Raw genomic sequence first — 17,093 nt, forward strand, 5'->3', positions numbered from 1 at the left:
ACTTCCTACTGCTAGACGTTAAATATAATATTTTCCGTAATATTCAAAGCATCGTATCTACGGACAATCCACAATACCGCCGCTATTCAGTTGGGTTGGACGGACATAATAAAAACAAAACAAAACAAACATGTTTTACGCAAAAACAGAGGGAAACGTGGCTCGAGTGTCCGCTCGCTATGGGGGTGTTCTAAGTGGACTTGCCACGATAATCAGTACAAAGTGACAATGAGAGATCTAAAACAAAGGGATAGCATGTCTAAAGCGAGGATGGCCGCTAACTATGGAACGCTAATGACGGCGCGCCTTTTAGAACTCCAAAACAGAGGACCCAAAGTCCAAATGATCCATCTGGATATGGAAGAATTAAGTAATATATAGACGTTTAACTCATTAATTGCTATACTGAAGTTAGGATGGTACGTATCTCCAGGTCTTGCACGACAAAGAACTTACTATATTTCCAGTGGAGAGATCTGATCCAACGTGTAGAGCCAATTCCCGCCCTGTTCCTCTTTCTCGAGCCTGCAACGTGGTCAATATAAGATGTCATTATCCCCTCCAAGTGCTAGTGGATTACAAACCAGTCATACGGCCACAGGATGAGATGCCCCTGGACCTGCTCCAAGAGATCCTCTGCTCGCTGCCTATCCATCATTTCATCTGATGCATGGAAGTCTCTTTTTGAACCCAATGTTGTTGCTCTTCGTCTTCGCCGTCGCGACTGCGTCGTAGCATTCCGGTTCAAGGCATCTGAGTAGTCAACCAGGGGGAGATCCGAGCGCTGCTTCTCGAGATCTTCTCCAGATGAACCGTTTTCTTCGTGGCGCCCATTTCGTCCGTTTCCTGAGAATAACACGTCTGTTGCGCTCTGAGCAGCTTTCTCGTCCAAAGACGATACCATTTCCTGTTTTGCCAGCTCGGATGGTGATCGCTCGCCGAGATTTTGTGTAGCACCAGCTCCCTGGTATTCAGGACTGTCGATCGGCGATTTCTCTGCACTATTACCAGCAACCTGCAGATTTGGTTTGACACCTAAGCCAGGTACGGTACCCGCCCCAGGTGGGCCTGTCAGTCTTTGATGTTGATATGATAAGTGGGGTGCTTTAGAGCTGTGATGGTTTTGCATCTCCGCAAAACGGTCAGCATAGGCGGTATATTCTTTATACTCTTTCCAGGATTTCACTTCGCTATCAGGCATACAACGAAAAACACTCCGGAAAATCTTCGTGTTTTTATCAGCAACGGCGTACCAGGTGTCTAGGTAGAACAAATCGATCACAGGGTCTCTCATGCAATTTTGGTCGATGAAGATATGTTTCACGTCCGGGCCTAGCAGATGGTACTTAGACGTGTCGTGTTTATCTTTGGATGTTACGGCAGCGCTGCCGTTGCTGCTCTCAGTCTCTTGCCCCGACGCTAGTACGGGATGACGAGCAGCTGGAAGTCCTTCCACAATTAAATTCGGCTCGGCATCATTAGTTGCTCTATCAGGAGATGCTTGTTTGGGCTTTCTATCACTAGGTTGCGTGTTTTGTCGTGGCGATTGCTTCGGCTGCCGAACAGTGCCCTTACCTTCACACGCGATGGGAGAGAGTAACACCTCAGTCCTGGCGTCCAAAAGTTCGGAATCGCGGGCGTCTCCCAATCCAGCTTGTACCGCAGTATTAAGACGATCAAGCCCGAAGCCGTCGACATCCTTTTTGTGCTCTTGATTGGCGGTCACCCTCGCATCGGCAGTGAGCTTTCTGTTCGATTTGAGATTCGGATTATTACTCTGCTCCCAATCAACATCGTGATTAAAACTGTGCATGTCTTCAGATCGTGAGAGAAATTCATCCTGCATACGATGTCGGCGTTCGATCATATCCCGTTCAGTTTGCTTCTCCTGCATAAGGGATTCAGAATCGGGTCTTTCCTGGTCTTCTGCTGGCTTGGTGTCTTGTTCTGCGATTTCAATCCTTCGCAGCTCTTCCTCGGTCGCCATTGAATGCTCCATCAACTCATCGACGTCTATGCCCAGATGCTCCCTCATGAGACGCATACGCAGGGTATGTGGAAACCGTCCTACGAGATATGGGCGGCCATTCATGGTAGACCAAATCATATCTGTATCGCGTACTACGGCTGCTACCTCTGAATCCCGCGATCCTAGCATGGACCGCTCATTGATATTTGCAGACCCAATAATTGCGGCCCGGTCATCCACAATCATGCACTTGGCATGGATGTAAAGCTGCTCAGTGACCAGCTGTTTCTGTGGACCTATCTTCCCCCAAGTACGAAGGCTAAAGAACTGGATATAATCCTCAGGTTCAATACCCAAAGCTCGCAGTCTTCCGAATATAGAGGTCTCTCCTCGACAGATACTCCGATACTGACACATCATGATAAGGCGGACACTTGTCCCGCCCTCGCTGTCCACGGTATTCTGAAACCCGGGAATCAGGGGAATTATGATGGTGGCGCGCCATGCTTCCTTATTTTTCGCGGCCCGAGTAATTCGTTCCACCAGCGCGTCCCCGATTAGATTCTCGATCTTTCTACCCTCAATCTCACATGTACTGATGAAAAACTGATTCTCGATGTATACGAAATGCTCGGATTCTTCAATCAGTTTGACATAGGCATTCATGATACTGTGCTCTGTGATGTCCGACGTGCCAGTCGACCATGCGCTGCTGGAACGCAATATTTGAAGTTCACAGGTTCCATCAAGGCCAAGGGCTTCTAAGTCTGCAGGGTCAAAATCAGGCGGTGGCAATAAAAATGGCGTTGGTCGTGTTGGCTTTCGCTGACGCAGAATATAATTCCAGCGTTGGACAAAATGGCGAGTGAGATCTCGAGCTGGCTGACCAACAACGTGCATTGATATATCGTGCCAGGGCATTCTGGGGGTGACATTTCGATCGTACATCTCTTCGTAAGGTTTGTCCAGGTCATAAAAGTCTTGGACTCGCGGGTTGGAATAGTCTTTGCCGGGCCAAAGCTGGCAGTGGTCCGCATCCTTGGGTCCATCGGGTGTCTCGAACCCCGTCGGCTTGTCATCCGTGAGTAGATGTTGTGGTGTGTCCCATCTGCCGAAACATAAATCAATACCTCCAACGAAAGCCAGGGTGTGGTCAATGATGCATAGTTTTTCATGGTGCGCCCAAAAGAAAGTGTTTTGCCTGAACTGATTGGGAGATCTTTGGACAAAGATATTTGGATGCAGGTCAAGGAGGGAAAACTTGGAGTATTCTGAGTCAATGGGGATGGCGGAGTTAATGTTTCGGTACATTATAACAAAAATCTTAACTCCTTCGCGAGCCTTACGCTGAAGAAGGCGATCTAAACGCCATTTCTGGCTGATAGCAGCTGGCCGCCGCATATAAAGCTCGGGACTGAGCCACCAGTCATGGATATAGATAACGTCTTTTGCCTGGTTAATCGCGCGCGAAACTACCCACATATGGTCACGAGCATCAACCAGCCATTGGGCGAAACAGTTTTGACGCACCGGGGCAAAGCTGTCGAATCGATTCGGTTTTACCCAAGGGGTGTTTTCGACCATAAACCGGATAGAATCTTCAAATTGATGAAGCTGGCGTTCATTCCTGGCCAAGAGCTTCAGTTTTCGCTCCGAGTTTTCGAGTTTCAACGTGTGATGTTGTGGATGCCTAGCTGACTCCTTCGCCGACTTTGCAAGCTCTTTAGCCTTCTGATTCCGTAAACTGATCTTTTGGGTTTGGAGTTTGAAAAAGGGATCCACCAAAAATACATCGTATATGTTCATCTCTTCGGGGGAGTCGACGCACACGACATAGCTGTGTCTGACAAGGAACCATTTTGGTGAATGGCGCTTCTTTACCATAGCCGGAGTCAATGCCCTCCGGAAATCGAGGCCTTTGGATGATTGAATGACCAAATAACCTTCTTTGCCATGATAGCTGCCTTCGGCAGCAAGGCGAACACCCAGTGCGGACAGCTCCAAGAATTTACACAAGCGGTTGCTATCAGGCTTAAAGATCAGGAAACGGATCAACTTTTGAAGGTAGGACTCCAGCTTTTTCCTCTGTCTCTCTGGATAACTCTCTCGCTTAGTAGCCGGGCCGGCTTCTGCCGTACCTGCAGCTCCTTCTCCTTCTGTATTCGTCACAGTAGACTGTCGTCGAGATATACCACCCGACGATCGCCGACGAGATTGCTGTTGCTTCTTGCCGGTTCTCTCGTTGCCACTCGTTGCCTCTGCAGCTGTCTCATAGCCACCTTCCTCTTCTTCGTCCTCCATGTCACTGTCCAGGCCGCGGACGCCTCGCAAGTATGGAAACGCACTCCGAGGAAAACGCGGAAGATTTTGCCCGCCTTCGGGGTTCCGCAATTGTATGTACTTTTGAGTTCCAAAATGAAGCTTGTATTTGAGGTGGATGTTTGCGAAATCTTTCAATGTTCGGTGAATTATCCACTTCATCCGTGTCATACCACTACCATATTCAAGCTCAATTCTGAATACGAGGTGGCGATCTCCAGAATGAGAGTCAATTTTGCTGTCCGTAACTCGAACCTTGAGCTGTTCAAGAAGGATTGGGATTCGTTTGCTCCCATGTTCATCACGTTGAAACATGCTGGCTAAAATCAAAGCTGCAGGTACCCCTGAAGTCAGCTCAGCAAGCAGCTCGGCTGACTTGGCATGGTCTACAGTGCTGTCAACCCTGCGCCGTCCGATTAGCTTCAGCCCGGCCTTTATCTGTCGCCATCTTTGGGCGCTAAGGCTTGAACCACGCTCTGCTCGATGTCGCCTCCAGGGCGCAGAGGGTCCTTCTGCATTCTCCGACGGCCCGAACCCAGTTAAGCGCCTAAGGTTACTGGGCCGTCTCTCATCTGGGTTCGTTTGCGAATCCAATTGTCGCCCGCTATTGGTTACTCCACGGCTGTTCGCCAGCCAAGCACTTCTCCGTCTCCAGGCTGTATCCCTATTGAGCCGATCCCGACCCTCATCCTCCGATACCCCGTCGCGGTGTTGGCTGTAGTCCCCGGTGTTTCGCCGAGGGAAGAAGTTCGGACGATAATTTTCGAAAGGTGCAAACGGGGCAGTTAGATTGAATGACGGTCGGCTCGTGGCTTTTGGTGTGTTCGGCTCTGTTTGTGGAGCAGACTCGTCTCCCTGCGGTCGTCGTATCTGTTTCTTCTTTTTGCGCTGGCGGACATGTTGTTCTCCGGCACTTTCCTCAGCATCGGCATCGACATCGCTCCCCTCCTCTTCTAGAGTGTTTGGAAAACGAAACTCCCCCCTTTCAGAACCGGGAGTGGCAAAGTCATGATTAATCTGCCTTTGGTCTCCGATTGTTGCGCCACTCGCTGACCGCGAATGCGAGTTAAATGATGGTGAGGCTGCAAAGGCTTTTAATTTAGTAAAGATAGATTGTTTTCCCTTCAATCCTGAATCCACGTCATCACCCATAGCAGACGAGGGTCTAGATTGATTATTTGATTCCGGGAAGTGATCATTCTCGGAAGGCTCTCGGGTAAACTGTACACTTGGATGGCGGGGAGAGGCAGGCGCTCCGGTGTGAGGCTGCCGGTGGCTTTGGCTGAAGGACCTTTGCGCACTGTTTGCCAGAATATTTGGTCGTCGAGGGCTCACCGATGTAGGTGAATCCTTCGAAGGCCTGAATGGCACCTCCTCGGGTGCATTGGTATTTTCTGCACGGGATTTCCCATTTATTTCCAAGGTGCAATTATACCCTTGCTCTTCCGGGTGCATATAGTTCGCTTGGTCTCGTTCATTGGCAACGTGTGCGTTGTCTGCCGAAAGGCCGTCTTGGGTTCCAGTTGGGGAAGGGATGGGTGAAGACAGCTTGCTTTCGTCCATCTCTGAGGGATAGGCCGTAGATTCGGTCATGTTCATCACTATCCGCAAGAGAGAAGATTAACTAAGGACATGGGCCGGTCGAGGATAGCCATACAAGCGGATCAAGCAGATCCTATGAAACCCGTCCAGACGCTCACTGCGCATTCATTTTCAACGCAGTACCCCCGCTAAACAAGACAGAAAAGGGAGGAAGAGTTGAGAAAATACGAGCAACGGAAAAGAAAAAATTTTAAATAAATAAATCGCCGACTGGTTCAGGGGAGGGGGCGTCAAGCTGAGACGAGACGGCTTCCGTCTAAAGGAGTGGTTGCGTTAGCTGCTTCTAGCCACGGAGTCTAAGTACCTTTTGACATAATATAATGTATATAACTAACGGCAGGTCGACTGGAGACGGAAGGCCCGCTTTACCGTGGCCTCATAAAGGGGCAGCTAGTTGATCCCTTACCGGGAAAACACAACAAATTCTGGTCGTCAATGAATGCTATGGAATGATGGACTAACGACGTAGGTCCAGTATAGCTCATAAACAACTTTACTATGTTTTGGATAACGATTGCTTGATACATATGTAGTACTAGGTAGGTATCTCAGGGGTGGAATCCGTAAAATTACAGTAGAATCCATACAATACCAGGCACCTGTACAAATAAGGTACCTGCCAAGGTACTGGCGTTATGCTAGATCTGTAATATCATAGATCATGAAAAAAACAGCTGTAGCACCTACGTAGAGAACTTTCCTCCCGGCTAGGTTGTTGGATGGTGTTCGTTGGGGCGTATAGCAGTTACGTCTCGGCTGTTTTCGGGCACTGGGGGCTACAAACCAACGTCGAGATTGGTAGCGGTACAAGTGCCCAGCGTCTGTGTCCGACATTGCTGTATTTGCCAGCATTGTATCATCTTACCCGGACAGTTATCTATAGCCAAAGGCAAAAGACACAAAGATGGCAGACCCATTGAATACGTTGGATACCACGCCGGATGGCGCAACTTCCAACCTGCAGCCCGTCTCGCGAAAGTCGTATCCCATCGCTGGGATCCTTACGACAGTTTTTGGCCTCGATGAAATTCCCCCTCAAGCTACTGATATCGCCTGTCTCTGGCTGCTGCACCCTAGACTGGCGACGCAGGAGCGAATGGCCGGGATCGCTGCAGCTATCATCAATGGCTGGAACCAAAAGATCCAAACTAATCCTGGTTCACAGGAGCCTATCAAGGGCTTGATTGCCGTCGCGTTTGACCAAAGAAATCATGGTTCGAGACTAGTCAATCCCCTTGGAAATGAAGCCTGGAGGCAAGGAAATCCTCGACATGCGCAGGACATGTTCTCCATATTCCGTAAGTGTTCCTCGCCGACAGCGTCCCCCAACTATCGGGATTGGCCTGATATCAAACCCAGAGGGCACTGCCCGAGATGTATCACTTCTGATCGACTATCTCCCATCTTTCGTATTTCCCAATGCTGAACGACGAATCTTGGATAATCTCGTCCTTGGTGTTTCCCTAGGCGGTCATGCAGCGTGGAGTTGCATTCTACATGAGCCTCGCGTGAGTGCCGGCGTCGTTATCATCGGCTGTCCTGACTATGTGAGCCTCATGGCGGATCGTGCAAGATTATCTAAACTCCCATCATGGACAAACAGCGATCCCCCGGGCTCCCAGTTCTTAAGTTCCGAAGCATTCCCTTCTACGCTTCTTGAAGCGATAAACAAATATGACCCCGCAGGCTTGTTCCTCAGCTGTTTGAGTACAGGTTCGGATATTGGCTATCTGCGCGATGGACTTCTGGGGGAGCCAAATGAGCAAGAGAAGCAAGCTTTACGGCCGCATTTCACACGATGTCTGGCAGGCAAAAGGATTCTCAATCTGTCCGGGGGGCTTGATAAACTGGTACCTTATCACCGAGGAGAGGCTTTTCTCACTTGGCTGAAACGTGCCATAGGGCCCACTGGCTGGTTCGCTGATGGCGGAGTGGCATTTGAGGACATTATTGATGAGAGTGCTGCGCATGAAGTAACTCCTAAGATGGTTCGCGAAGCAGTGCGGTTTATCAATGAGACCCTTGCCGCTTCTAAGAACAACGCGAAAACGTCAGGCTCCGTTCGTGAATCAAAGATATAAGCTTGATATTCTCGAACGTTGTGGATATATGAAATACAAGCTACAGTCTATTTTGGTATATTAAATTCTATTCCTTTCAACCGTGCTCCTATTTCCGATAGTGTTGAAGGATGTGCGTGAAGGTACGACCGGGCATCGACTATCCAGATCTACATAACGATCACGACGTTGTATTCGAAGTTGCATCGATTGACCCAACACGCACCTCCACTGAGGTCATAATGCCAATAGATGCCTATGTGGCAATACTGAACGTCGATCCTTATTTACCACACCAACGCATAACCCCTGACATGAGAAAAAGTCAAAACTCTTGAATGGTATTTTTTGTTTAATACTGTGAGATCGTAAGGGCGTCCGGAGGCCATCATGTGCTCGTTACAAACAAAGACCTTTTATTTTGTAAATACACGGATCAATGCGTCCGATCCGCGGCTCCCATCCGAGTCCTCAAATCCCTTTCGATAAGATTAACCCTTTATTACACCGATCATAATCAGCGCAGCACCGCCCAGGTTCTTCATCCTTCCACATGGTTCGACCTAAGCAACAAGCTCAACAACACCACCTGCCTCCTTGATCTTCTTCTCAGCATCCCGGCTGAAGTATCTGGCACGGACAACGATAGGAATCTCAGGGATACGACCCTTGCCCAAAACTTTGGAGTATCCAAGTGGAAGAAGGTCGATGACGGGGGCAGTGTCGGTCTTCTGTCCGCTAAGGTAGGCATCACGCTTCTCGGTGGGAACAAGGGACCACAGCTATACCAAGTATACTGATTAGCAAAAGAAATTTCCACAAAGCCCAGGGCCAAATCAGTCCGAACGTATCCCCGATCTCTTTTTCATTACCGCAGTCCAATTCAACAGCCGCCTAGTATTCCACAATATATATATATATATATATATCGTCCCTTCCAGCGTTCCTTGTCCGAACTAATCAAACGTTCCAACGTACCTTATCGAGGTTGATCGTAGGCTTCCAGAATTGCTGGTTGGTCTTGTGGAAGTATCTCATACCGACCTTACCGAAGTAACCAGGGTGATACTTGTCGAGATTGGTACGGTGGTGGTGCTGGCCACCAGCCATACCACGACCACCGGGGTGCTTACGGTGCTTGCCAATGCGACCGTAACCGGCGGACACATGGCCACGGCTGCGAAAGAAAAATACTAGTTAGTTTTGTTTGTTTGGGAGTGTTCGATGAAGAGTCGTTCGAGGAGAATTCTCATCGGCTTGTCGCATTTCACAACCACACGACATTCTGGCAAATCCGAGACGCTGGAGGGAGGCCTGTAGTCAACTCACTGTTTCCTTGTCTTAGAGAAACGGGTAGGCATCTTGTCGACGGTGCTGAGCTCGACAAGAATATTTGGCGATGAAGGGATGCCGTCGTAGGTGCTGCGGGCTCAGATGTTGAAATCAAGGCGCCGGGCGGCTAGGGTGTGTGCTAACTCTTCGCTTGCCCTAGACTAGGGTCAAACCCTCTGAGGTCTTGGCATCCCATGACAACCAGGCACGTGACAATGCGCCATCTGAATTATCTACGGAGTATATGTAGTTAAGTAGCGACAACGTGCCAGGGGACGATAATCGTTTCTCCTTTATTCACTCTGCCTTTTTATTGTCTATTTATTTTTCGCTGCATGAAAAACTTGGAAATGCTCCCTACTCTCACACCAGGAGGCTCCTGCGCAGAAATGTTTGCCATGCTCTGCTTAATCCACACGGGCAATTTCGCCTGTATATTTGGTTTATGATACCGTTTGTCAATGAGTACAATGGCGGCGTAGTCATTCTGATGTCTGATGGCTCGCCCAATGCACTGGTTAACTGCTCGCATACAGGAGTTTTCGTAAAACTCCCTTCCCGCAGCTTTTGCGGCCGACTTCGAGTCCGTGCCAGAGGTTTGCATGGAGGCTTTCTGCTCAATGTACTGGATTTTGGCTTGCCATACGGCACTGTGCATATTCGGAAAGGGTAGCCCAATAATCAACACTCCTCGTCCTAGTCTGTCTGAAAAATTGATGCCTTCCGACAGCTTCCCACCAACTACTGATAGCAGTAGAGCCCCACGGCCCGATTCTATCGTTTTAGCATAATCCAGAAGAAGCTCCTCAATAGTGATTGTCATATCGCGTGACTCATGCACAATAGCCTTCTTGCGCTCAATCAGATCGTAGATAGTATTGAAGTTCTCGCCTAAGACGGGTTTCTGCCATATGCTCAATACTCGATGTAAATAATCAAAACTTGGAAAAAAGGCAACGACACCATCGGGGATGACCTGACAGAGTGCTGCTACTGTCCGCCCTAGATCGATAATCTGGAAGAGCAATTAGATGGCTTGGAAGGCTGCATGACCCAAAATAATACCTACCAACTTCTCGACGTTCCGGCTTTCATAGGTGAAGTCGAAGTCAGAACCAAGGACGCCATTTCCTAACGTATGTACGACTAAGTTCTCCGGCGGGATAATATGGCCATAGCTAAAAGTATTCAGCCGTTCAGTCGGAACATAGGAGAATAAGTGGTCTATATAATCGGTCATCTGTAAATCCGTGTCAGTTGTGGTATCCCGACAAGAGAAACAGATTTCATTGTTATTACTGGAGACATGGTTCCGCCAGCAAGTACGACCGCTCTTGCATCTTCGACAATCTCACGGAAATGATTGGTTGGGTCAAGAAGCATGTATTTCAACTGGACATCGTCCTGCCTTTTAAAATAAAATAGTCTTCCTTCGGCTGAGAGGTTCATCAATGGTAAGAGAAAGCTCTGTACATGGAAGAGGACTGGCGTTGTAGATTTCGTCCACGCCTGGTCATTTGCTTTTCCTGCAGAAAACTCGGCGTATCCGTCGACTTTTCTCGCCAACTTGCTTTCCTGTAAGTACCGGCATAGTTTATAAGGGTTGATCTGGTCAACGCCTTTTCCCGTCATGAGATCGGAAGGTTGGACACAGCCTTCCAAGGACGATGTGTCCACTAGGATAGATCGTAAATGATCAGCAATTGAACCCACAAGTCTAATAGTCTGTGCAATATAGCTCCGGTTCTTCCCTTTCAAGCGAGCCTTAAACTTCCGCGCGTACGTTGTCAATTGTATAATAGATGTTTGCAGCTGTGAAAGTGTGATTGTTACTGAGTGAATATTGGATATGGCATCCATCAAGTTATGGGCTTCGTCGATAATAACAATATGGTCCTTGACAGAAATATTGAGGGCTTCTCTGGCTGATCGCTGAAGGAGCAAAGGATATGGAAGTGTCACGATCTGTGATCTATTAGCAATAGAATCGAAAATAAGCCAACGAACTCTGTACCTCAGTGTGCTTTATCACAGATCGGGATGCATAGTAAGGACATATACCAATCTTCTTACCAAGTTTCCCCAGATCCTCAATGTCTCTGACTGTTGCGAGTGCATGATCCCGAAACCGGAACAGCGGTACTTCTTCCTTCTTTGACGGCAAAAAAAGGGCATTTGCGTTCTGCTGCGACACCTGGTTGTTGTAGATCCAGGCAGCGTTCATTTATCGATGTTTGGTTTTCCAAACTAGCCACACGTGGGTTTATGCACAAATTCTTGCGAGAGCCAAGAGGCAGATGCTTAACTCGCTCCTCAAGTTCTTCTTCTACGAAGCCTAGCTCCAGCTCTTTTGGTATGCTTGATGGCAGAACAATGCGCCGTAGTTCGCTCACAAATTGGGTTAGTTGGGAATGTGTCCTTGAGCAATAAAATATCTTAACACAATCATCTCCGTCATCCTCTCCCTGGGTCCGGGACGGGATTTTCCCTTGAAAATGCTCCAGCAATTCCAGGGTGCTGGCGGATAGACCAGTAGGGTGCTCTGGTTGTTGTTTTGAAATCATTCGGTCCTCATTTTCGCTATCATAGTCATCTAGCGCAAAATAATCCTCGTTTTGTACATCCAAATCAGTAGATGATGTGCTAGTTTTCTATTTCGAGAATTTCAGCATTGCGGTTGTCCATCTTATAGTTTTAGTACAGGTCATACCTGTCTCTTCCGGTGGCTTTCAAGGTTTTCACGAGCAGCTCTCAATTTCTCCTCTTCTTGTCTTATGTTTGCTAGCCGCTCTTCAAGTTCTTTCTTTTTATCTGTGATGGCACGGCTTGATTCGCGCTTTGCAAATTCCAACATCCATTCTGGTTCGCCCTCGTCGCCTATATAGCAGGACATTAGCTTCTACCCGATTGGTAAAATTACAATTCTAGTCTAACGCGTTGTTTTGTCCACAATTCCCTGGAAGGTGTTGCGCTTATGATCGCGTAGCCAGGTTAAGGAGCCACATATTAAGCTCAACGATTTCCCCTATAGAATGTGTTAAAAAAAAAAAAAGAAAAGAAAAGAAAAGAAAAAGGTCAGCAGCCGGGCAAAGAAGGTGTAGTGGCGAAATGGTAATTTTTGGATATTTTAGTATACTGTAAACTAATAGATTTCGAGAAGGCGCAGTTGACAACAAGCTTAATCATATCACTCACAGTGCCTGCCGTCCAGTACGTTAGAAGACGGCAAGGCTAAGACGGAAGGACGGCCTCACCAGTAGGGGATTCAAAAATAGCAACTTTTCGCTCCTCGAGACAGTTGTAAAGGGCGCGCATAAACTCCAGTTGGATGTCATACGGAGAATAAGGGTGGTTGAAATCTTCAGGCCGGAGATCCATGGTTCTTCTTCCAGGTCTAGGTTCTTGTATGGATTTTGGATCTAACTAGGCAAAAATGAATACTATAATTTCATTAATCCTGAGTAGCTGCTCAAATCTTGCAAAGTGAACTGACACTGGCGTGAAAAAAAAAGTCTGTATCTTCACGATGTACAGAGTACACTTCGTGGTGTTCGACAGATAAGTCCCACAAGCTATCTTTTCACTCGTCCAATCCTCAGGCATCAAATTAGCCTTTTTCAGGCCCCCATCTTCCTCACCTATTCTCCGTACAGAGGGGGCAAATTGACAATGCCCACGTTCTTCTCCTGTACAACAACTGTACCAGACCGAAGAAGGCTTTAAAATAGCAACAGCAAAAGCTCTTGGCCGAAATTATTTTTAAATCTTACGATGCTACATACAATGTAGGCATCATCCATCCTGTAGTGTCTCTATTATCTTTGGACTATAGGTACTATACTAGGTGTGGAGTAAGCAAAAGGAGAAGGCTCTGCAACCAAGAGCCGAAGGCGCAGCAAAACAAGTCAATATGAAGTAATAGTAAGCCTACGGAGTATTAACTAACTAGTCCAATAGGTAGTTACTAACGTACTCAACATAACCATCACGAAATGCCTAGAGAACTTGGAGTAAGAACTAGGCAATAATAATTAATTAGTAAACTAATAAAAGATAGGTAACAAATACGAAGAGAGAGCCTTTACGCACATACTAGTATACTTACCTAAAGTAAGAATATGTTAGTTACTTTGCAGGCATCCTACAGGAGGGTATGAAATAATACATGTACAATTTCAACCTCCTTAGTAAGAGGATCCCTAAACATCTGTTTCAATCCGATGCATTATGCTATATTTATCTTACTCAAACTGATAGCAACTAACGGTCTTTGGTTCTTCCTTGGATATTTTGTACCTGTGGGTTTGTCTCTTTCCTTTTCTTTTTGTTTTTTAAAAATAAGTTCACTGCGCTATACAGACTAGAGGGTACAGCTGCATTGTTAACTTGTTCTCTTTTTCCTTGGACTGTGATCCATATACGAGGAAGTTACTATTTATCAGATTAACTTATTGTGCTCTGTACAAAGTATATTCTTGCTTTTAATGGATTATGAAGCACAAGACAAATAAATCCTTATTTTGTTTATTTTTTTAATTTTTTTTTTTTATTTTGGAAACCGCTCGGGTAAATTTGATAGTTAATAAAGGAGGGGATTAATCATCATAAACAAATAAATTAATTAATTAGTTACTAAACTTCACCATCTCTCACCTACCAAGCACCGTGTACAAACATAGAGTACCTACTTTACTGTATCTACACCGTGCTTTACTCAATCTCCATCCTTTCCCTTGGCCCTATTTGACAGCCCCAACAAACTATTGGGCCTAGTTTCTTGTCCTCGTGTTTAGGGTGGATGAGAGGCATTCCTTTTTTCGTTGGATGTGTGAGGCCCTCAAGTCTACTAAAGTGTTGCTAGTACCTTTTCCCTTGTTCTAGCCAACCAATTTCCCCGCTAGTCGCCTTTTTTTTAACTAACCACCCCTCTAATTGTTCTATCAATGAGCTGTTAAAACCGAATAGGTATACCACGAACCCCCAAATTAATCGACTGGGAGTTTCGGTTTTTTTTTTTTTTTTTTTTTTTTTTATATAAAAAATAGAGGAGATAAAACAAAAATACCGATAACCAAAGGGGAAAAAACCAAGTCTAGAAACGGCTGAAAACGCGCCCAACGATGAACAGGCCACCACAAGGTCGCGGTCAGCCACGGCTGGGTGCAACATGGTATCCAGGGGGCCAAGATGATTTTTACATGCCAGAAGTCATATCCCCCTCTCCTCAAAGGTGCGACCACCAGATCCTTAGTTGTGGAACGACGTGATATAAAAAAATAGAAAGGCTTGCACTAATATAACTGCTGTGGTGGATGTGTTGCTAATCCAAACTTACCTTTCTCCAGGGTCATGCCTGAAGTTCCAGAAAATATGCAGGACAATATTGCCCACCTTGAACATGAGGCCCGAAACCCTCACCGCAGTCACCATGCTCCCATTCAATATGATCGTTCACGTTTCCCTGAGCGAACTTCTTCTACCGCTGTCGTTCAAGGACAGCCCCTTCATTCTGGTCACGAAGCTGCTCATTACGAACAGTCTGCTGTCTACGACACGACGGATTCGCCAAACTTCTCGCCGTTTCCAGTCCTTCGCAACCCTCCACCAAACGTGCCTCCTACCGATGAGCAGAAAGAAGCTAGTTTGGAGAAGGCCAGAATGCCGGTGCTGTCTTCAAACGATCCAGAAATGCAATTGGCATGGGCTCAAGATGCCCTAGCCTATGTCGAGGCCGCCACACAGAATGAAGCTCGTCTATCTTTGATTCAACCCCCGCGGCCACAAACACCCCAAGTGGAGCGGCAGCTAAAAGTCGATGCGATGAATATTGTGAACTTTCTGGCAGAACAGTATCACCCCAAAGCCGAATTTATTAAGGGCATGTGGCTAGAATTTGGCAAGTTTGGATATCGCATAGATAAGAAGGAGGCATTCCGAGCCTACTCAAGAGCAGCAGAAAAAGGGTACGCTAGAGCCGAATACCGTATTGGGATGCAATTTGAAAGTTCAGGGGAGCCGGAAAAAGCCATCCGACACTATGAGAAGGGCGTCGCCCTTGCAGACTCTGCATCCTTCTATGTACGTTCCTTGCATTCATTTGAAGCAATATGTGTGCTGATCCAACATGACAGCGCCTAGGAATGATGATTCTTCTTGGACAGCATGGACAGCGCCAGGATTACCAAACCGGGCTTGACTACATTAATCTTGCTGCTCAATCCTGTGATGAGAATGCACCTCAGGGTGCCTATGTGCGTGATGGTTTCCATATAACCTCGTTTACTCCGGGGTCTAACAAGTTATTCAGGTCTACGGCATGCTCTTAGCGCGAGAATTGCCTCAAGTGAACGTCCCAGAGAATTATTTACCTCTTGACCTAAATGCTGCTCGTGTCAATATCGAGAAAGCTGCGTATCATGGATTTGCTAAGGCGCAAGTTAAGATGGGCGCCGCCTATGAACTTTGTCAGCTTGGCTGCGATTTCAACCCAGCATTGTCCTTACATTATAATGCGCTAGCTGCCCGCCAAGGGGAACCAGAAGCTGAAATGGCTATCAGTAAATGGTTCCTTTGTGGACACGAAGGAGTCTTCGAGAAAAACGACGAGTTGGCTTTTAAATATGCTCAGCGTGCGGCCCAAAGTGGTTTCCCAACTGCCGAGTTTGCCTTGGGCTATTTTTACGAGGTCGGAATTTGCGTTCAAGTAGACATCAAAGAAGCAAGAACCTGGTACGCTAAAGCTGCAGCAAATGGCAACAAAGATGCAACCAGTCGAATCGACAGTATCTCACGCTCCAAAACACTATCACGGAAAGACCACGAACAAGTTGCAATCGCTAGAATCAAGTCCCGCTACGGGTCCCACCAGCGAGGCGATTCAATAAAAGCAGCCCCCGAAAACATCGAGATGCCTGATCCTTCTAGAATGAGCCTTGCGGATAATAATCCGCCACCTACTGCTCCATACCCCGACCGACCGCCATCTCGTGCCAGGCCTGTATATCCGCCTGGCTATTCAATGCCAGATCCACGGCCGAGTTCTGCCTTTGGCATTAACCCTAACATTCACCCCAATGCGCCCAATTACAACCGTGCCGCATCATATGGACCAGGGCCCATGGGCTACCGCTCTCCCGCTCCTGGGACGTCCAGCGCTGGGCCTGCAAGTCCTGTGTCGGCCGCCCCTAAGCTGGATATTGGATACTCGGCACCGCTTGAATCACCCAGTGCTGATCCCCGCAGGCGCCCTCAGCGTCTCGACAATGTGCCGGATCGGAGACCTGTGAAAACTCCCGTCTCTCCCCCTCAAGGTGGTCCAGTAAACTCGCCACGACCAACTGCGTCCTCTCCTTCGGCAAACTTTCCACCGCGTACAGAATCCATGCAGGCACCCAGTGCACCTTCGACTCCGAAACCCCCAGCATCCTCATCGAGCTCGACGAGCCAAAAGCCCGCACCACAGCCATCGAAACCCCAGGGTGGCTTACCAGGCAAAGGTCCTAAGACTTTCGAGGAGATGGGAGTCCCGACTGCCCAAAAAGACAGTGATTGTGTATGCCTTTTTTTGTCTTATATATATGAGGATAACATGCTAACTCTTCTTTAGATTGTCATGTGATACTCTTGGGTTAATTGGCCCCCTGGCACATAAATTTGCTGTTTCATATGTGATCACTCCAGGTCTAGTTGGTGGAAGGCATTACTAGCTAATGATCAACTTCTAGTGATCTATCTGTGGAGGGGTTGTGGCAATGATGGTTCCTTTATCCAACATACTCTTTTTTAACTTCTCCCGCCTTTCCCTTTACATT

The 17,093-nt window shown here is 47.4% G+C and overlaps 4 protein-coding genes across 4 annotated transcripts; 2 read left to right on the plus strand and 2 right to left on the minus strand.

Annotated features, from left to right (window-relative positions):
• Window positions 1-393: 393 nt before the first annotated feature.
• pld3 (phospholipase D) lies at window positions 394-5,881 on the minus strand (the record flags this gene model as incomplete). The annotated part of the gene is made up of 3 exons (XM_033571551.1): window positions 394-400; window positions 457-525; window positions 585-5,881. 3 exons carry the CDS (start codon window positions 5,879-5,881, stop codon window positions 394-396), a joined length of 5,373 nt encoding a protein of 1,790 aa, XP_033424866.1.
• A 913-nt stretch (window positions 5,882-6,794) lies between these two features.
• ATNIH1004_006925 (uncharacterized protein) lies at window positions 6,795-7,971 on the plus strand (the record flags this gene model as incomplete). Its single annotated transcript, XM_033571552.1, has 2 exons — window positions 6,795-7,188; window positions 7,250-7,971. The coding sequence occupies 2 exons, from the start codon at window positions 6,795-6,797 to the stop codon at window positions 7,969-7,971; spliced, it is 1,116 nt and encodes a 371-aa protein (XP_033424867.1).
• Window positions 7,972-8,513: 542 nt separating this feature from the next.
• chl1 (DNA helicase) lies at window positions 8,514-12,660 on the minus strand (the record flags this gene model as incomplete). The annotated part of the gene is made up of 9 exons (XM_033571553.1): window positions 8,514-8,732; window positions 8,929-9,127; window positions 9,280-9,372; window positions 9,735-10,297; window positions 10,352-10,522; window positions 10,582-11,254; window positions 11,554-11,933; window positions 11,993-12,159; window positions 12,537-12,660. The coding sequence occupies 9 exons, from the start codon at window positions 12,658-12,660 to the stop codon at window positions 8,514-8,516; spliced, it is 2,589 nt and encodes an 862-aa protein (XP_033424868.1).
• Window positions 12,661-14,402: 1,742 nt separating this feature from the next.
• On the plus strand, window positions 14,403-16,900 carry ATNIH1004_006927 (putative chitin synthase activator (Chs3); the record flags this gene model as incomplete). The annotated part of the gene is made up of 5 exons (XM_033571554.1): window positions 14,403-14,512; window positions 14,628-15,360; window positions 15,414-15,533; window positions 15,590-16,834; window positions 16,889-16,900. The coding sequence occupies 5 exons, from the start codon at window positions 14,403-14,405 to the stop codon at window positions 16,898-16,900; spliced, it is 2,220 nt and encodes a 739-aa protein (XP_033424869.1).
• Window positions 16,901-17,093: the final 193 nt, after the last annotated feature.

This window comes from Aspergillus tanneri, assembly GCF_003426965.1.
Source record: "Aspergillus tanneri strain NIH1004 chromosome Unknown AapTan_7_pilon_pilon_pilon, whole genome shotgun sequence".
Lineage (NCBI taxonomy): Eukaryota > Fungi > Ascomycota > Eurotiomycetes > Eurotiales > Aspergillaceae > Aspergillus > Aspergillus tanneri.